The sequence below is a fragment of the Scleropages formosus genome, chromosome 14 (genome assembly GCF_900964775.1).
Source record: "Scleropages formosus chromosome 14, fSclFor1.1, whole genome shotgun sequence".
NCBI lineage: Eukaryota > Metazoa > Chordata > Actinopteri > Osteoglossiformes > Osteoglossidae > Scleropages > Scleropages formosus.
In genome coordinates, this window is record NC_041819.1 from 15,974,536 (window position 1) to 15,996,209 (window position 21,674).

The 21,674-nt window shown below is 39.6% G+C and overlaps 1 protein-coding gene across 3 annotated transcripts; it reads right to left on the reverse strand.

Annotated features, from left to right (window-relative positions):
* Window positions 1-1,484: 1,484 nt before the first annotated feature.
* Window positions 1,485-21,370, reverse strand: arhgap20b (Rho GTPase activating protein 20b). 3 transcript variants are annotated; one of them, XM_018728619.2, is made up of 16 exons: window positions 21,235-21,370; window positions 20,880-21,001; window positions 16,834-16,916; window positions 13,968-14,138; window positions 13,488-13,637; window positions 13,225-13,266; window positions 12,774-12,858; window positions 12,580-12,657; window positions 11,493-11,559; window positions 10,188-10,370; window positions 8,852-9,024; window positions 8,380-8,541; window positions 6,624-6,733; window positions 5,484-5,673; window positions 4,871-4,985; window positions 1,485-4,758 (listed from the first exon to the last, which is right to left on the reverse strand). In XM_018728619.2, the coding sequence occupies exons 2-16, from the start codon at window positions 20,961-20,963 to the stop codon at window positions 3,062-3,064; spliced, it is 3,390 nt and encodes a 1,129-aa protein (XP_018584135.1). In that variant the 5' UTR covers window positions 20,964-21,001; window positions 21,235-21,370; the 3' UTR covers window positions 1,485-3,061. The 3 variants fall into 3 exon arrangements, with proteins under 3 accessions (XP_018584135.1, XP_018584136.1, XP_018584134.1); XM_018728620.2 differs by having other exon boundaries at window positions 20,880-20,964; window positions 21,235-21,369; XM_018728618.1 differs by lacking the exon at window positions 21,235-21,370 and having other exon boundaries at window positions 1,486-4,758; window positions 20,880-21,222.
* Between the last annotated feature and the right edge of the window lie 304 nt (window positions 21,371-21,674).

The following is a 21,674-nucleotide window of genomic DNA, read 5'->3' on the forward strand; positions in this document are numbered from 1 at the left end:
TAATGTAGTAATTTGCAAAAAGTTCAACTTGGAACTAACAGTCTGTACTAGTTTTTCTCCGCAAATAGCTCCAAAGATAGTTCTAGCACACATGTAACGTCAGTCACAAAAACTGTCAACGCACTTTTCTGTTAAGCCACCCTTTCAATTAAATACCATTCTCTCATAATTCTCTCACTAAAGGTCATGAGTAACCTATTCATGAATTCATCCTATTCAACCTCTTCAACAAAACTTAAATTCAACTATTTGTGCCGACATGCCAGGGGTTGAAATCTGTAACGTCAGTCACATTATGTAATGTCAGACCCAGTTTCATTTTAAAGTTAATTGGTATCCTAAAAAATAGGTGGCAACACATAATTATTTATATTTGTACAACAGATGGCTTTTATTAGTTCCTCTGTACTTCCTACACTGCTTATGGTCATTGGTGTGTGAAAATTTTGCCTAAGTTTTTTATCAGGAGGGGTCACAGTGGTGCAGTGGGTTGGTCCGGGTCCTGCTCTCCGGTGGGTCTGGGGTTCGAGTCCTGCTTGGGGTGCCTTACGAGGGACTGGTGTCACAGGGTGAAAGGCTGGAGGTGGAGGGGGCACACCCAGGACAGGACAGGACAGAACACCAGGCTGTCCAACCCACTGTGCCCCTCCATTTCTTTCACATAACCCTCTTATCTGTAATATCAGTTATGATGGATTTACAGCTGTACAAGAATCCATGAACAAAAATATATGTGATCCACATGACTTTTTTTCACAAGTATTACGATGAAATAGGTTCATATTCATATCACAGCAGAAGTATATTGACCACTAGGTCAGGATACATGCACTGAAGGTTCTCAAAATGCCCAATTGCCATCCCCATGTGGCAATACATTTAATTCAGATTCTACATTTATCCATTTGGCTGACAACATTTCTCCAAAGTGACTTATGGTGTTAAGTTACCTACAATTACTCACTCATTTATACAGCTGGGTAGTTTTACTAGAGCAATTTAAGGTAAGTAGTGTGCTCAAGGCTACTGCAGCAGTTGGTGAGATTTGAAACGGCAACAGACCCACAGATGACAGCTCTAACCACTACACTATCAGATATCCCCAGGGGGATGAGAAGCTATTAAATGCTAACTGTCATTACAAACATCACTTGATAGATGAAATTCAGAACAGATTCTCTCTCATTCAGTTCTCACTTTGAAAGTCTTCAAAGGCTTGTTACACCCGGATCGCATATGGATTGATGCGCATTGTCTGCACAGCCCTGGTAATACAATGAAACACATCAAGTTATTCTTGCATGTTATGCATTGCACTGTGTAACTAGATAGGGCATAGTCAAATTAATTCGTTGAATTAAAAATCAAGAGACCATGTTTGTGTATTCGCTGTTTTTAACAGAGGGAGGATTATATTTTCACCCTTTTAGGAAAGTTTTTGGCAGCGAGTTTAATATCTTTATAATGGGTTCAGAAGAGATCTTTCTGAAAAGATTTGAACCATCAACCTTCTTGTCACCACCTGCTCGTTACAATTCGTGAAGTGTAGGATTCAGCTAACATGCTGCTGAAAACTAAGGCCATGCAAGACCACTGTGAAACTGTACTTTTGATTTTCATTTAGCGCCTTATAGTTTCTATAATGAAAATGCTGAAATATTTTAATGTTTTAAACTGAATGATTAATTAACAGAAAGAAAGGGCATGACAGCGATGTGATCTGGAGAGCCCATGTAGCAGACAAATGAGAAATAATTTAATTTTCTTGGTGAATATTTTATTTATGAATGATGCAACAGTAACCTGCATACCAGGAAAATCAGACGTAATTTAATTTTGTTGGTGAAAATTTTATTTTTCAATGATGCAACCCAAGAACAAGGACATGTGAAAAAGTGTGAAAAAAGTGAAAGTCAAAATCTGCATGACTTTCCAAACGCAGAAGGAACGTCTTCTTCGCAGCCTTAAATTTCTTTTGAGGAAACTCTTAGAAAGGTCCTATAAGTGCTCAGCACTCATGGGTTCAAAATATACGTCACATTGTAAGAATTTGTACCCACTGGGACCAGGAACACATGCTTTTATGAAACTATTCATTAAACATTCACAAACGCCAAAATAACCCTTGACATGAAAGATTACCGCAGTAAAAACATTTACTCTCAGTTCTGTTTTGTTTCTTCAGTCACACGTATTCCTGCCTTTGTATTTTTCTATCTTGCATTTTTCATTGTGAAACCAGTCAAAATTTATATATATTTTTTCTCAGATTTCTGCACTGCTGAGATTGGATACATCTGGCCTAAATGATGCTTTTGTGCCCCTTTGGAGGGGGTGTGTCTCCACACCAATACATATGACCAAACCACATTTACCCTGATTGTCTTCCATTCCACCATATATACTTTCATAATGTCCTCATCTCTCACTTCCACTCATCTTTCAGCCTTTCTTACTTCCCTGGATTTTCTTACATGTTCCTGACTCCGCCAGCATGCCGATCTGCATGTACCTGAAAAAGACTACCTTTTACTTTAATACTACATATTACTCTTTTACATAAATAAGTAATGATAAATAAAAAAAGGTAAATTCACTTATATGGATTCTTTCCACAAAGGATTTCATATGCAATTTGGATAAAGCAGTTTCTTTGAGTAAAACAGTGTTTTGAAAAAAATATATTTTTAAAACTCAGGTTTTCTTCACGGAGACATAATGATTGTAAGTGTGACTGCAGCATCTGAGAATCAGCCTAGCGAGACACATATTTAACAAAATACCCACATAAATGACTGTTCTGGAATACAAAAATAAATATTTCTTGCTGGAAAAAAATATGTATATGTCTACAGAACCAGTGAGTGTGTGCCCTTAAAATATAAACTGTTTTGGTGACATTGTCTCAACAAAAAGTGTTGTACAGCCAGTCTTTGCATTGCCTTACAGTACATTTTGTTTTTCCTTTACAATACCATAGCACAAAAAGTGCAGCTCATACTGGGGATACAATGCCGTTGTCATATACGAAAACAACCCGCCGCAATGTACATATTTACAGTTAAACAAAAGACTCTTCTCCGTTGGACAGTTTACCAAAGTTTTCTTTAGGTGTCCCTGTTAGACTTTTACTTTGCCACTCCAGTTTACTTCTCAGCAGTTCCTTCTCAACGGCTTTGGAGTCAGACTGGCAGCCCTTGCTGTCGGTGTGACTGAAATATTCCTTAACGGTACTTTTGACAGCCGCTGGAAGCCTTATCCTTATCGTATGCTTTATTGTGTTGCCAGCCCTAGTGAGGCTTTTAGAAGATGCTGCTGTGGAAGAACAGCTCTCTGCTGGGATCGTGGGTGGCAGATCAGCTGAGGCATCTGTTTTTGCGTTTTCTTTAGGCATTGTGGACTGCTTCGTTGAAACAGATTGCAGAACCAGAGGAGTGGTTTGGCCGTAGAATACAGTCTGGGGTATGTGGACCTGAACTGTTTGGCTTGGTGACTGTATAGGTCCAGGAGGTTCAGTGCCAGCTTTGGACACCCTCACCGAAATGCCCTTCCCTTCGGTCACTGGGGCCATCTGCTCTTTCTGCACTGTCACTTTGTTGGAAGCGATGTAGAAAGTGATCTTTGTTCTCTTCACCTTCTCTTTGCCAAAACTCGAGCCATCGGGCCTCATCAGCTGTATGTGTTTGATGGAGGTCTCATGTGACTGTGATTTGGGCTCGGAAGCCTTGGTTACTTCATCTGTGTGATCAACCTGGCTCACCTGGTGGACCATCACATCTGCGTGTCCTAAGTCTACATTGGCTTCATCAACCTCAGAGCAAGACACCTGGTCACTTCTGGTGAGGCTGCTGCTCTGACTTGGATCTGCCTCAAGATCGATGTCATGGCTTTCACCTATTCCTGCTGTGTTGTCCTCATCCTGCTCATCGTACTCGTTGTACCAGCTGAATGTTTGAGTTGGTTCTCTGGTCATTGACCCTGATGGTGTCCAGTCTTTGGCGAACTTAGTGGGGCCTTCGAGGGGAGATGGATGCAGCCTTGCTGATGTCCCGAACAGGAAAGGCAAGGCAGAGATGTCTCCAGGACTGAAGGCAGAATCAGAGCAGTATGAGAAGGTGCTGTCCAGAGAGCTCAGAGAAGAAACAGAGGGTGAGGTTGCTGTGGATGAGAGGCTGGAGAAGCTGGATCTGCTGGACAGTGTGAGCCTGTGTCCGTGGTTCCTGAACCTGGATGGGATTTGGGGTGACCGCCAAAAGGAATATTTGGGTCGGCTGCTCATCCTGGGGCTAGAGTCCACAGTGGGTTCCCGAGTTCCCTCCAGGCGCAGCTTTTGCACATTCTGTGTTTGGTTCGTCTGATCACGCATGACAGCGGCATCGCAGCTGGACTGCCGGGCAACGGGGGTGTGGGACTGGGGGTAGAGCTGTGAAGTCTGGCAGACGCTGGGCTCGGACAAGCAGCGACCACGGGATGACTGGATGCCCTGCCCCTCCATCAGGGAGCAGATGGAGCCGGTGGAGTGGAAAGACATGTCTTCCAAGTCCTCACAGCTATGGGTATTGTCCTCCATCCCACCCTCCTGGTGCTTCGGGAAAATGTCCATCTCATCCAGAAGACTCCAGATCTCCTTCTCCTGCTTCATGAAGAGATAATTGACTGGCAGAAAACAGGAATCCCTCTTTGGACTTTGAATACCCTTCAGTCTCTCCTGTTCAGAATCAAACTCGTCGGAAGAGTAAAGCTGGCCAGAAAAATCATCTGGAAAGCAAGAACATTAGTTTCCTTTTTGACATGTGAAAACAAACTGTGCGGTAATAACTGATACTGTACAATTGTGTCATATTCATGAAATGGAAAATAGCGGACATACCGACAGCATCCTCCAAAGTTACTTCCTGGTTGTTTAGGTTTGTGAACAGGGACTCGGTATCATTTCCAAATATGGCTGGGGTGTTTTCAATCAAGATCTGAACAAGACTGGCCACCTAGGAGACAACAAAGAAGTGTAACCTGACACTAAAAGCAAGCAAACCCAACGATTTAATGTATGTTTCCGACAAAGAGCCTTTAAGAATGTGTTGGGATTAATATGAGGGGTCGACATCATCACATTTGCTTTTAAATGGATTTATGACCCGCCTGTGTTTTAGAAAATGCTGCCAACTACAACCCCACCAAGGTCTACCACTGCTAACTGCCAAGTTCTCCGGCATTCTTCTTCCCTACTGGGATTCCTTCCTATCTCTGGAATTTACTTCCTCAGCTGATTAGAGTCTCCAAGTCGTCCACAGTGCAAGCGACTGTGGGAAAACTCACTCACGTGCCTTCAAAACAACAAAAGGATGGAATGTGTCTCTACACGTTATTCTACAGAAGCCATTAGATGATCTCCTCTGGTGTTTCTTATTTTGACTGGCAAAACTGCCAACACTGGTGTTCTGACATGTTCTGGGAGAAGGAAAGCCCCTGGGGTTCTGTAGCACCTTTCTTGTGGACTTGCTCTCCTCCTCAGGTCCGGTGGGCACGGGCTGCCACAGCATGTTGGGAGCTATACAGAGTGCCAAGTTGAACGCATTCATCTGGTTCTCCTCTGAGTTCTCCTGTATGTGGTGAAGGAGACCGAAAAGGTGGCGCAGGAGTGTCATGTTGGCTTCAGGCAGCTGATCCAACAGCCTGGCGATGTGAAAGAAGAATTAAAAATCATCCAAGAATGAAAAATCATCAATCATCCACAGTTCTGCTGTTACCCCCAGGGTACTGCAGCATTTTGCATTATTCTAAGGCAAAACACAGAATCCAGTAGTTTACCAACAGAAAACAAAACGATAAGGTACACTTAATTACAAAAATAATTGGAAACAGAAGACAGCTAGTAATAAGTAATAAATGCAGGGCAATACAGATGTCCCTTGTTTTGTTCATTTATTAGGCTAATGAAAATTTTTTGTAGGGCTATTTGTTTCAATATTTCTATTAACTTCAAGTTACATTAAAATTAATAGTAATATAAATTGAATGAAAAGAAAACTTTACAAACTCCTGTTTAGTGGCAGTTTTGGCTAGTTCCCCCCATAAATATGTCTAAGATTTCTCTGCTTGTTATTGGACATGAACGATCACAAATAACTGACCAGGGCAGGAAACTGTGGAAATCAAATGAATCATGCCAGTGATTCCCACACTCCCATTGTTTGTGTGTGTCCTTTGCTGAAATTTATTGGCTGCACATGTAAATGCAGATTGTATTTGCTCCACAGCAAAGAGAAAGTTTTACAAAAGACACAGGCAGTGTGTTGAGTTTTCTGTATATGTATATGTATATGTATAGATATGGAAACATAATACCAAACAGTTGAAAGCTCTTGAGAAATATTTTTATTACAATGTTGGAATAAGAGTTACAAAATGTGTTTTTAAAAAATAGCTTATATTTATGTTCAGAATAAAACATGAACAACATAGGTATTGTATGTTCATCCTGATTATCCTCTATTCTGAAAACATGAGATTAAAGTCACTTATTAACAATTTTAATGGTAAAGAACTTTGTCTTTTCAGAGGGATAAAATACAGAAATAGAGTGGTATGGGTGGAAAAAGGTGTTTTGCAAGTCATTTTCTTACCCTTTTATAGCCTCAGTCTTTTCATCATGTCCATCAATGTCCAGGATGTCCATCCACTTTTCATACAACTCTGTGGAAAGGACACTTTCGGGGACATTGCGAAGAAAATCCTACAAAAAAAAAAATAAAACTAGAGGTCTTGCAGATTTTTAAGTGAACTACGACTGAGACTTGGTGGAAAAACTGTATGATAAATACAACACCTTAATTCAGGTGCATGGAGAATACTTACATCTAAGCTTATTATTAGTACATTTTTATGATGCAGTATAACATATTTAACTGAGCAACAAATCATTTAACGTGAATTATGTTTGCACTTTTACTATGTCTGTGACCCAGCAGCCAACTTCATTATTCACAGGCTTCTCTGCTGAAATTCAGAGAAGCCCCTTGCAACTATAGCAACAAGACTGTGGTCTCCAATTCCCTCATTGAGCTCTTAAGTGCAGTTTCCCACCTTTTCCACTTCTGTCTGTAATGAGAATAGGTGAGCACTGGTCAGACATCTGAATTTTTCCTTGCTTCTTTGTCAATCCATGTAATAAATTGCTCTGCCATTTTTCTTTAACAGAATATCACAAAAGTCATATTTAAATTAATTAATTATCAAATGTCGCTAATGAATAATAAAATATAATGTTAAAGTCAATTTATGCCTGCTAGTTTTCATATAATGGGGTGGTGTGGTGGCGCAGTGATGCGGTGGGTTGGACGGAGTCTTGCTCTCTGGTGTGTCTGGGGTTTGAGTCCCACTTGGGGTGCCTTGTGATGGACTGCTGTCCTGTCCTGGGTGTGTTCCCTCCCCCTCCAGCCTTTCACCCTGTGTTACTGGGTTAGGCTCTGGTTCCCTGCAACCCCCATATGGGACAAGTGGTTTCAGATGGTGTGTGTGTGTGTGTGTGTGTGTGTGTGTGTGTGTGTACTTTTCATATAATTACAGTATCACATAATTCTGAAAATCACATTTGGCACAGCTGTATAACTTCAAAATGTTACAAATGGTTCATCTGTTGACTATGGTTTTTATTCTCTAGGAGTATGGGAATACATTAAAAGGAGCCTGATACATTGAAAGGAGCCTGATAAGATTCAACATTCGGTTTCCTTCCTGCCATCCTCTGTGAACGCAGGAAACAGTAACACAGTGAATATCTCCAACAATTACCATGAGGCAGGCTCTCCAGTTTTTTTTTTTAAAAATTAAAAAAAAAATAAAAGAAAAAACAAAGCTTGTTAACAAACCCATGAAACAGATAGTGTTCCCATGAGGATATTTAAAAGGCATTCACTTTTCCTTCAGCAAATCATACAGTTTCACAGGACTTCTACAGAAAAGTTGAATGCGGACAGTGCTTGGGAAAATATCTGTTTAGATACATTATGGAAGCAGAAAAATGGGTGTCCTGTTGGCTAGACTTCTGTATCATCTCAAGTCAAAATCTTCCATCTTTGAACTCTGAAATACCACATCAAGTCACCTGTTAGCTATAAAACTACACCGAAGTCAGAGAAATCTGAGCATTCCAACAGTGTACGTGACCTGAACACTCAGCTTTCCCCAGCTCATGAAGTATCACATCACACATCTCAGGAATAATTTCTTGGCCGGGTGAATGGTTGTGCTCTGGTCTGCAGTGCAAACAATTCCCCGTTTTCTGAAACTTGTGCAAATATATTCAGGTGGCAGCTTTAAATTTTCCTTCTGACCTTTCAGAGCTCTGGATGGAAGCGGAAGATGTTTCAATGGGCTTACAGTGATGACAGATGCTGCAACGAAGACAGACTCCCCTTCCACCTCAACGGCGTCCCCTGAGTTCAGCCGTTCCTTCAGCTCCTTGCAGGTCTTTGCGTTGGCAGAACGTCTAAAAATCCCTTTAGTTCTCGGGCCTTCGTGGTACAGCAGGTACAGCATGTCCTGAATATGGATCACCCAGGGTCAGGAGTTGATCATGAAATCATCGTAATAAAGTGTTGGTGGTGTTCTTTCAGTTCTATTCATAGTGATAACTGAAATATACCACTTAGTAGACTCACCAAAAAAATCACTAAAAAAATTATAGAAGATGAGGGCCCAATACTATATTTTCCTAGCGGCATAAAATACGCATTGGTTTTACTTTTCATAAATTCGTAAATTTATTACTATTGAGATGGCGTGATCAATATGATCAATATGAATATTTTGTAGTGTTTTACATAGCTGAGGGCAGTACAGCCAAACTGACCAAGATGGGTTTTGGCAGGTTCCCATTATGACAGACTGATGTCAATGAGTGGCCAAATAGTTTTCGGGGGTTAGTAGGAGAATCCGATTGATTGCTGCATCGGCTCGTATTTCCTCGTCTCAGGGCCCAGTCGATCAGCGACCGTTTCCTTCTGAAGTGTTTCTGAAACGAGTCTAAAAAAATTTGACCAATTACTTAATTATGATTACAGTAATATAAGATAAGATGACCTCAGAAGGGAGAAGGTGAAACCATGAAGTCAAATATGTCCAAATAATGGCTACAAATCACAAGACAGAAACAGAGCAAGTAACCTTTTATCTAGAAGCACTACAGATGAAAGAGGAAGAACTAATAAAGCCTGATAAAGTAATTTGATAAAGTAATATTTTTACAAAGGGAAACTGGTGAATAAAAGCTATTTGACATGTCTTACACAACCATAATGTGCTTCATAGCAACCAATGTACATTTCATAACACAGAAAGTTCTGATAAGTAACAGCAAGAGTACATTATTATTTATGGAAATCACACGAGTGAAACTCTGTTATTGAACATAAGACAAAACAGAAATGTTGACGCAATCAGTAATATGAAATATTTTCAAAGACACTGACTGGCAGTTGAAAGCATTTTAATAACAAGTTCCACCAAAGGTTAACAACACAGAAAGCCACTGAAATATTGTGAGTGCAACTGAACTTGGAAATACTAATTTGCAGTAAAATTGGCATAATTGCAGGAAGTAGTTCAGTAGTAGTAGTAATTACGTGCAGGAAACTTACTGCACTTGCGTGACAGGAAATTGTTCACTATCTCCATTCTAAATTAACTTCTTCCGAGAGAAGAACTGGACTGTCCTCTACATCATAGTCCTGTCTTTCCTGTTATGTTGTGTTGGGAAGCAACCTACCTGCTTCTTTTGGTAAGACTATAAAATTATTCTAACGGGTAACTTCCAATGTGAAGTACTGTAGATCTTTTCAGACTTCTGAAGTCAGAAAAAAGTAAGAAACTCAACAAAACTTCTCCGAATTGAAATCGTTTTTGTCCATATATTGACATAGGTGTTGTGGTTTTTTTCTCAGTATTGACGTCGGTTCAACTGCTCAGGTGGTCGCCGACCATTCAGTCCCAAGGATGGAACTCAGCATAATATGGCATAGCATAGCATAGTAGATATTGTGTTTTAGTGTTTTAGTGGTTTTAATTTGGGTATCTTGCTCACCCAAATATTTTGGAATCCATAATGTTCTCCTTTATTGTAATGTGCTTTAAGAAACTGCTTTTCAAAACATCATATAAAATAAAGATTTTATTCAAAGTATTATTACCTGATGGGATGTGGCTGGGCACTGATGGTCTCAGTTTGAGGATGAACTGGACCTGCTGCTCCTTGGGCAGTTGTTCCAGGTCCAGAGTCCCGTCTGCAGCTAGAATGTTGTTGTTGGCCAAATGAGGTTGCTCCACTGAGTCCCGCAGGCAGTTCATAGCGATGCTGAAGGGATGCTCGTGGCCTGAAACAACACGAGTGTTAGAAGTGACTCGATAGCACTGAACAAAGTGGGTCACCGCCCCATTCAGTGTCGCAAAGGCGGAAGTAGGATGTTCAGGAAAGCTTTCAGAGACCGTTTTCTGCTGGAAATTACAAAGAGAAAATGAGAACACAGTATTAATGTATCCTGCCTCATGTAATAAGAAAAAAATGGATTTATCACAGCTCCTGTATCTAATTCTTGGAGAGACTATCAGGTCAGCAGTGACTTACTCCCTGAAGTACATCTGAGCTTTTCAAGTTACCAGGAGATTAACGGAACACATTTATAAGACCTTGAATATTAGACCTTGGAAAAAACATACTTCACGAGTGAAGGAACATACTCGTATATTCAACAGAATTTCCTTCTCAGCACTGTAATTTGTCAAAAAATGACAGACAGGACCATCTGAATAAGGGCCCCAAAGGCTCTTATAAACATTAATGTTTTTTTTCTCCAAAGTAACCTCTAATTATCTATTAGTTCATACAGCTAGGCAGTTTTCACTGGAGCAATTTAGGAAAAGGGCATTGATCAACTCTACTATAGCTGGAAGTGGGATTCAAACCTGCAACCGTCAGGTCCAAAGGCAGCAGTGCTAACTAGTGCAATATCACCTGCCCCAAAGCAATCTACTCATTCTGAAATTAGATGAGGTATGTTTATATTAACTTTCGTAGCCATCTGAGATTTCTTCTCATATAAAACAGATGGTTCTGTGTATTACATTTTATGTACAATTACCTTAGTATAACATGCAAATAAGCAGACAGCACAATAAAGTATGAAACAGACAAGACACCACAAAAAGATAAAATAAGCCTAGAGGTATCATAATTTCAGAAGCAAACTAATAAAATGTAGGGTGTCTTTCTGGCTGTTTGATGAGTGAAAGGAATTTATTGGCAAATAAATACAACATTTTGTCAATATTTTTAGCTGGATCCCAGACTTATCACAACCATAAACCAAAACAAATTCAAAAATACTGGTGAAATGAATTCGGGTTGCTGTTTCCGCATGTCATCGTCGCAGGGAAAGTGCTTTGTTATGCTTCTTTTTTTTTTTTTTTGCTTTTCTACAATGCTCACATTTCCTTACCGATAAGTGGATATGGAGGTTCCTCTTTCCCAGAAATTACCCAGAGACGGTAGTCAATCGGCCTGCCCTGTTGGGGCCAGGAAGTAAACACTGTATTTATAAGAGGAAGAGAGATATCTAGAAAACTGTGTGGTTAAGAAAAAACAGGAAATTCTTTTCGAAAATAAAATATGGTTAAGTTAGTCTGAGAAACATATTGCCGTTTTATTACATGGGAATATTACTACATGTATATATGCTATATATAGTATATGTGTGATACTATACATATCACTGTACTCCGAAATTCTTTGTGATATTGCACATTATTCAGTCCACACAAAACTTCGCAATCTGAAAAGGCTTCTTTGATATCTTCAGCTTTTTTGCTATTTCTTTAGTTTCTGACAACATTTGGTTTAAAACAGATGTTTTATAACACATTATTTCTGTATGGGGGCCACCTATTAGAATCAGTTTCAAAATTTAACTTATTTTTTCCATCTACAAGGCTACTAATCTTACACACTTTAAGATGAAAAAAGTGAAAACAAAACAAAATTTTAAAGCTTCTCTTGTGTTTAAATAATTGAAAATGAAACCAAATATGTTGTTATTAAAAATGTAAAGGGGTATAGGAGGATATGATGGCACAGCAGGTTTGGCTAGGTCTTGCTCTCTGGTGAGTCTGGGGTTTGAGACCTGCTTGGGGTGCCTTGTGATGGACTGGCGTCCTGTCCTGGGTGTGTCCCCTCCCCCTCCAGCCTTGCGCCCTGTGTTGCCAGGTTAGGCTCCAGCTTGCTGCGACCCCACTCAGGACAAGCGGCTTCAACCAATGTGTGTGTATAAAGTAATACATTGTATACAATATTTTTGTTCTGTTAGGGATTAAAGCTTGGGTTTTACAGAAATCTGTATGAACTCCTGATTCTCACACCATTTATTTAATTTCGTTTATTTCATTTACACCTTTCACTGGATGTTAAATGTGGCCCATCTAGCTAATCGAGAAGATTGTTGAAATTCCTAGAGATGAACGTATCTGCTCCAAAATATATAATATTACAACAGCATGCAGAGCTAACATTGCATGTTGGTAGCATCTTACACTTATTCCAAGTTTCTCTGCTGAGGCCTTTATCACCGTCTCAGTCGTGTCCATATTGTTCACTTGTATTGTGGTTGTCTGGAAATTGAGAGAAATTTAGATAACAAAATGCAAATATTGTGCAGCAGGGCAATTAAGGCCACAGTAGCAAAGCTCAGAATTCACTGCAAATGAAGCCATAATGATTCTCTTACTGATGTTGTGTTTCCAGATGCCAGCAACATGATTTTTATGGCAATCTTATTAGGATATTCCTCTTGTTTCAATTTATGTATATGCCTGTAAAGGACATTTTAATAAAACACAAGCTGATTACTCAACACTGAATGAAATCACAGGGCTGTAATTCTAATCCCACCTTGCTATATCTTTACATTAGAGGCATTTAATAATATAATAAATGTATAAATATGAAACATTGTGTTCTACAGTAACATATCTGATATCATCTGATCATGTGGTGTTCAGGGAATAGGCTTGGTAGTTGCAGTAAAATTACATCAGTTTCCCTTCAGTTTCTCTATGGAAAGTGCTGTAGAACCCTTCACTAAACATCCAGCACTATGAATAGACAGAGCTTTAAACTATGCAATAAAAAAGAAAACTCCTAACCAAATAATAAATGATCAGTTTGAATGTTCTTACCATTGTAAAGCGGAAAGCCATCTCTCCTTAGCTTCAGATGAGCTGCAATGGAAAAGATCATTTTAACCCGACTTTTACTTGAGCTGTCAAACACAATTTAGTAATTAGTTTGTTTTGGCATTTATAATTCCCTGGTTTGGGTGGAACTGCTGTCTATCACCAACATGTCACATGTGTATTGGCAAAGAACTCCAAATGCATAGAGAACATGTAACTGGTTCCTTTGATAAGCCCTTTGCTGTAGCCAGGGATAAATGCTGTACCTGAGAGTGACCACACAGTTGGTGGTTGGCCAACCAATGACAAAGGAGTTATTGGGGTTCAGCTTCCTCTCGGCGACCTCATGCACGCCGGATGCGAGCCACACCTCACAAAGTCGTACCTGCTGCTTCAACTTCAGACTAGATGACGACCTGAGTATGGAAAGACCACACATCCAGGACCAACCTTGCATGATGTTCCCTACCATTACAAAGACTGATCTTGTTACTTTTGCTGTTCCAGTTGTCCTAGCAATATTGCTTTAATACTTCGTAAGCACATACATCATGATAAATTGTATGACCTTGGGTATCTGATTGGTTTTCCTTGAGATTTAGTGGTTACTTGAAAGCATCACATCTTTCTCTTTCTTCCAATGTGCTGTAATGGGTGTCTGACCCAGGCAAGCAAAAAAAAAGAAAAAAAATCAGCTCTGGTGCCCTTATAACACAGGTATGTTGGACAAAGCATGCATCACTCACTTTGACTTGGCGATAATGAGGGTGTCACTGAAGAGGAACAGGTGTCTGTCCTGTGTCTGCAGACCCGTGGTGAGGTGCACATGATCATCCATAATGAAGACTGCGCCCCGCGATGAAATGGCATGGATCAAGCTGCTACTGTTTGCAGATGGGCAAATGACACTGTCCCTGCTGCGGAAACATCCAGTGCAGAATCTGCTTTATGCACTGCTATATATTTACACATGACTCATGTACTTTTCAGACTATTAACAGTTTTAGCCATGTAAGATGTTGTTCACTTTTTCATTTTATTCTCTCACTCTTTTTCAGCATTAAGTAATTATGGATGTCATAAACTGTTGGATTTTGGCTTCTATCTACATTGACTATACTTCTGCATCAGCCACCAGAACTGAACACCTTATTTATAGAAACACCCTGCACAGGTCCATTGTCATAGAGTACAGTGTTCTGCTGGTACTCATCCTCACAGGTTTATTTTTTTTTACTTCCTTGGTCTGAGAGATTTTTTTGTTTTCCTCTCTTCATTTGTCAGGTGTCTTCTTTCAAAGCACCAAACTGTCTTCTATATGGGGGGGCTGCTGTGGTGCAGTGGGTTGAACCACAGTCCTACTTTCCGGTGGGTCTGGGGTTCAAGTCCTGCTTGGGGTGCCTTGCGACGGACTGGTGTCCCGTCCTGGGTGTGTCCCCTCCGGCCTTACGCCCTGTGTTACCGAGTAGGCTCCGGTTCCCTGCGACCCCGTATGGGACAAGTGGTTCTGAAAATGCGTGTGTGTGTCTTCTATATTTACATTTATTAATTTAGCTGTCGCTTTGCGACTTACAATGTTAATCTATTTACAGGTATTTACCCATTTATACACCTGAGTAAGTTTACTTGAGCAATTCAGGGTAAGTACCTTGCTTAAGGGTACCAGAGCAAACCTGCAACCTTTGGGGTCAAAGGCAGCAGCTCTTACTACTACGCTACCAATTGTCCCTACTATAATTTTTAATTAAATTATTTTCTTGTTATTGTTACTGACATGTCACTGCACTTGTACAGTACTCTGGATCATGTTACTAAAAAGAGTACTACATTTATTATGAAATTTATGTGTTTGTACATGTTATTAAATAATTTGGTGTTTATTATGCTAAAATTTCCCCCCACAGTCCAAAGACATGCAGTTCAGGTGAATTGGTGACTCTAAATTGCCTCTAGTTTGTGAATGGGTGAGTGTGTGTGCATGCGTAGCTACCCTGGAATACACTGGCATCCCATCAACGGTGTACCGCCATTCTGCCCTGCACCCTTTCAGGATAGGCTCACTGCGACCCTGCTCAGGACAGGTGGTTATTGAAATTTGATGGATAGATTATGCTGCAATTAATAGAGCTGAAAGAAGAATTGAACCTCATTGTCATTGTTAGGTTTTGAATTCAAAGTTTTAAATACCCTCCAAAAAAAAGTCAGCATTTCACTTCTGAAATCCAAAAAGGAGATAAAATAACAAAGTCACATTTAAAAAGCATATGTGTGTTCATGTCGCTGTTTGTGTATATAAATGTAAGTGCACATCATCAAAATAAGCTGTCGTAGAGTATATTGTTTGTTTCGTTACAAAAGGATGTGTGGTTGATGTGCTGATCTGAACAAATACTCTGCAGCCTATTTTGTGCTGACATGTTTACAAAACTTGTCCTTTGATTCCTCTATAGCAATAATGGCATGTAACATGAGTCCCAATCTTTTCCTACATCTGAGATGTGAACCACTCTAAAACAGGCTCACTAACTCACCAGTTTAATGTCTTAATGAACGGGCGCCATCAGCACATTGTCACAAGCGTTTAATTATTTTAAGCAGCTCTCCAAAGATGGAATCTGTTATGGATCAGTTCTCCACACTGTAAGTGCCTAGCAAGTTTAGCATCCTTTGCCAAATCCTGTACTGCTGATGGATTGCTGCTGTGATATTGTGCGTCAGTGCTGGACAGGAATGATCGCGAGAGCTTAGTCTGAGCAGCCTTAAGCAGCTGATTACTTTTATTATATCTTTCAAAAGCTCAGATTGGCAGAAACTAAATTTCCCTCCTTTTTTCCTTTTGCGCTAGCTAAGTTAAGATGGCATAACACTTAAATTCCAGGCTCATATTTCGCAGCCTTTGTTTAGATTTCCAGCCCTGATTATTTTGTTGCTGTTACCACGATAGAAGAACCTCGCGGCCAAATAAAGTCAGGAATTTTTCTGCGGAGGCCAGAGAGCTGGCCCCAGGGCCGCACTGCACAACGTCGCATGGAGACAGTGAGCTTGAGCAGCGCTCGGTTAGGGGGGATAAAGTATCCAAAGTTTAACCCAAACCACAGCTCCTGGAGCTGCATACACGTCACCGCTCGGCTACTGATGCAAAACATTTGTGATAGGATAAAGTAAGGCCTTATACCACCTGTTCGTTCCACAGATTCTTTCTCCCACACACTCCATGTGTGACCATATTTGTGGCGCTTGGAGTTGATTTGCCGTCAACAAATATGTCCATAAAAGTAACTCAATCTAAAGGCAATTCAACGTTAAAACTGTGGCATTTTCACACTGTTAAAGGCCCTGTTCTGCTGGATTGTGCACAGCCAAGCTTTAAAAGAAAATCATTCTGCTGACTGCAAAAAACAATGTGTTTAAAAGGCGCATCACAAACTCGATGGACAGCATTTCGGAGAAAGTGAGGTCAAAAACATTAAAAGCAATTTGCTGTGCTTTTTCTTTTCACAATAAATGCGGCATGAGCATAGAATGGGTCCAAGATGGAGAGAAAAACAGAATAAAAGAGATCCTAAGGAAAGATGACTTGATGGGGTGCAGTCCTCCCTAGAGTCCACAGACCTGCTTTGCGCTCTGGATTTGCCCAAGGCCTTTGTCAATGCCAAGGAGGCAGAACGTCTTCTTGGAACCGCACTTTTCATTTTCTGGGGAAAAACAAAACAAAAAAGCATAATCGCACACCAGCGCCCAATATATCTTGGGAGGACATTTTATCAAGTGTGGGCTTAATTCTTGTAATGTTAAACGACCGTCATTGTTGTGGATAAGTGGACAAACATGCTTTCAAGGGTTAGTTTGGATAAACTGGCATCTCGGCGTAAGCAAGCAGTGTTATTGTTTTGTACTGTTGCCCTCGAGACCTGGCGCTGTCCTCCCTCAGCTATTCTCATGGTGTGAGCCAGTGGAAAAAGTGGGCGTATGAAACCTGTGGCTGGTGAACTTTTTCACCTTTGACAGTGGCCCGTTACTAATGGGACACAAAATATTGTAAAAATAAAATTGCCTTGGGCTGGGATAAATTCTGTCTGTTCTTCATCATTTAGTTTCTAGTGTATTTTGGGAAAATTTTACCCAGGCTGTTCATCATTGCTTCATCATCTATGTGAATGATCTAAATATTTGATTATACTGCACCTACAATTTGTACATTCTGTTAGACTGAATCCAATATTCAACAGAGCTTGATATATTTGGTAATAGAAATACTCACGGATTTTCACTGACATATTTAACTCATCATAACCAAATATAATAGAGTAAGTTTGCAGTATACCTCATTATAATAGAAAAATGAGAAAAAACTGACCATGGGTTCATTCTGCCTCTGACAAAATGCAGGTTAATAGACGCACTGTTTTAGCTGAAAATTGTGTTTTGTTTTGGGAACAAAAGCCAACTTGTTATTTTACAGTGAAGGCATGTGGCATCTGCATCCTGTCTCCATGTCACAGTGCTAGGTGCATGAAGTCCCCGGACCAGTATTTGAACCGGTGGAGACACTCCGTAGCTTCTGAAAATGTTGGCATTCTTCACTTCTACATAAGAAATGGTACTGATAATTTCATTGTCCTCATTTCAGAAAATACTTCAAAAGCCTTTTTTTTTTTTGTTAGATCTTAACGTCATTGTCCATACACACCATCAGAGAGATTTATTTTTTAGCCTAGTTAAAAGCTACGAAACATTGGATATGGGGACTAAAAAAATGTTTTTAGTTATGTTACTCAAAAGTTTTAAGATTCATTCAATGTAATTAAACAAAACCGACAAAATTGAAAACATCAGTTAAAGATTGCAGCATACTGTATCTTTATAGCTCAACAATATATTGGGTATTAAGGATTCTTGTGATTGAACAACTGTAAGAGAACCCCCACATGTGAGACAAGATTATATCCCTTATTATAACTTGTTAAAGCTGTGGAAATCTGAAGATAGTGCGTGTGTGTGTGAGCTGTCCAAATGTTTCAAAGCAATTTCAAACTAAACAGGCAAGTGTTGTTTTCACAGCACATTTTTACATATGATTTGTCACATCAAAGCACATCAGAGAAAGAATTTCCAGAGGGAATGAAATGACCCAGGCCAGCTAAAAAAAACAAGATAATGTTCTCTGAATAATAAAACTCCCCAGTAATAATAAAGCCAAAATTAATAAGTAAATTAAAGGAAAATCAACCAAAGAAACAGGACATTATCCAACCAAAATAAATGTACATTCAGTCTGCTGCAGGTCTGATTGCTGTTTCTTCCAGGCTATGCTGAGTATGATGTCAATTTCTCATCAATCAGATTCACATGCCTTCTTGGAGAATCAGCCTAAATTTGGATTACCAGTCATCCTCCTTTCTTCTTCAGTTCTAAAAACTAACAGATATTGTCAGAATATGCAGCAGCATTTTCTTTGTAGTTGTTTGGAAACATTGAACAATGAGAAGATTATGTGATCAAATAACAGAATAAAGTGTAATAAAACAGTGAAACGTGTTTTTATATATGGGGCTGTACTACAGTGTGAAAAGGGAACTTTTATAAATGACTTTTATAATGAAATTCTCATAGCAACAAGTTCTGCATTTCTTACAGTAGGCATATGTAAACATTTAATTCACTCAATGTGTTTCATTCTGAAGTAGTTTATTACAAAGTCAATCATAAAATGCACATTAACAGTATGTGTACAGTATTTCTAATGGGCTATGAGAACATCCTGCATAGAGATTTCCAATGTTAAATTTATTTGTATATGAGGAATTCTCCAGATAAACCTATGAAACCAGACAGTCTTCTGCATATTATCTTCTCGTGTTTTTTTTCCTTATGTATCATGCAATAATTTAGCTGAATAAAGGCCTCTGACTACACAATTTAAGATTTTTTTAATGATAGATCACTCTTCAAAATACATTATTCAGACCCATGACAATATGTGGCTTTGAGATTCTTTAAAGTAAGCATTGCGTATTAACAATCAACGGTACCACTGTCCTTGACATGAGGAACTGAAGTGTAACGTAACCTTTAAAAAGTAATATTTTATTCACTATTCAAAACAACATATTATGCCTAGCAAATTACCATCCTGAAGTAATACCCTCGATAAAGAATGGAATAAGAGTTTAGAAAAAAGGAAAATTAACCTTCTCATGGAACAGCTGCTGCTAATCAATATGGATGTTAACCGTGGGAACTTAGAACTCGGTTTCCTTGACAACATATTAATAATAGCATGTGAAGAAAATCTTTTTTGGAGGCCTGAATGTTTCATTTTGAATGGACAATAGAGCTGTGCCATAAAAACATGTATGAGGGCTCATATGTATATATCACATGTGATATGTGATAACCATCACATTTTTTCAAGTCCTTTAAAGCATCATGCACTAATGTAGGGCATTCTTCTCATGGCCTTGAAGAATAAACTTCAGAGGTGTTTTGTCAACTTTTTTCCATTAAACTTACTAGATCAGTTAAAGCCTCTCCTCTTCTGACCTCTTAATGCTTGTCCTCCAGGACCTTGCTGATAATATACAGTCTAAAATCTGATCACCACAAATCTGCGCTGCAGTTCTGAGGTTATTAAGGTCTAACTGCACTTTACACTGAGAGCACAGAAAGATTTAATCTTTTGTTAATTAGCAACCACCTAAGGTTATGTAACCTAAACTGCTTACATTCCCTCCCAAGGACACATTCCATGCATGCTAGATACCTACAGTTACACACATCATTTGTTAATTGTCTCAGGACACACACTGACAGGTCAGCCTTTAGTCTACTGACCACATTAACCAAGTCAATCTCATTACAGACAGCTGACTAAATGGTTTTCTCGGTTTTCCCCAGATAACCTTGTAACCTTATGCAATTTTCAAATGCTACTTCGCCTAAAAGAAACACTTTTGTTGGTCTGTATTAAATGAAAAAAATAGAAATTCAGAGAAAATTGAACATGTTTACAAAAACATATGTAATTTGTGTCTCTGATCAACACTTGCAGGCAAAAGTTGGCTATATGGTATCCTGTTATTTATTATGTTTTAGGGGACTCGCTAACTGACTTACTATAATGTAAGATAGAGGTGTAGGTTAGGAAATAAAGTTACTTTGCATGTCCCAATTACAAAGTGCAATATGAAGAAGTCCAGTACATACAATGACATTCTAGGTTTATCCTGTGACCAAAGCAGGCATCTACACAGTTAATGCAACTTTATGGGTAGCCAAATTTACCCAGTCCTCCACCGTTTTTAGGTTAATGTTTCTCACCTTGTATAAACGGATTTTAACAATATCTAAACAAAAGGAACGACATATCCAAGGGAAGTAGTTAATTTTTGATTAACTGTTTTTTTTTTTTTTGTTCCCTTATCTGAATTTTGTCAGCTGGGCTCAGTTGAAACCACATCTCAGTTCTCCAGCTGTGCTCAAAATGTATAGAATAAATTTTTATTTTAAGTTCCATATGGGAAGATGACATTCACAAAAAAATTATTGAATTATAAAAAACATATTCACCAAGTAATCTGAGTCATTTCCAGCAACTTCGGTGGGGTATGTTTCCCACTGGGTTTGTGGCGGGATGCCACGCTATGGAATGTACTTGCCTTCTCTCTGTCTTGTAGCAGAGACATCCTCATCTCATCGCTGGTTGCTTTCGAGCTGGGGCCGGTCTTCTGCTGCGGGGTCATCCTAAGTCCAGGAGAACATTCCTAAACCAATGAACATCCTGCCACAAGCAAAAACGCATGCAGATCAGAAGGAAAAAGAAAAGAAAACCTTTCCACAGGTATCTAAAGCAAGAAGTGGAAAAGCGGGAAAACCCCAAAAGAGATCAGAAAAACTTTTTTATTCCACAACTCAAAAGTTCCAGCGTGCTCAGAAACCTCCTCAACATCCACACAGCCTTCATTGTGACTGCCCCCACAGTCCAGCTCTCTGTGGGGGGGTGACCAGACCAACCTCCACACTGACTAAATAAGGGCATCCCAGGTTTGTCCGGGTCCTCTGCCCATCAGGGTCTCCTCGCTCTGCTCCGCTCTGCTCTGCAAACAGCAGGACTCAAGTTACAGGCACTCCATGGTCCAGGACCCCTAGGGTTGGCGTTCGCTCTCACTTCCCCATTCCAGCCAGGCCAGGCTTGGTCAACATAGGAAGACGCTCCACCCTTCCTCTGAAACAAGCTCTAGAGTGCCACAGCAGAATGTCTGGAATGTTTTCAAATTCATACATGTTTTTAGGCAAAACTTTAAATTTGCTCACAGTTTATATTCATGCACAGTGTAGGTCAAAAGTTTGATTACATCCCTTGAAAGGTCTAAGCCACATGTCTTGTCTGTGGCGCTGTTATTAACGTAAGGGGTGGTAATTTAAAATTTGGAGACAAATTCCAAATTTTTTTC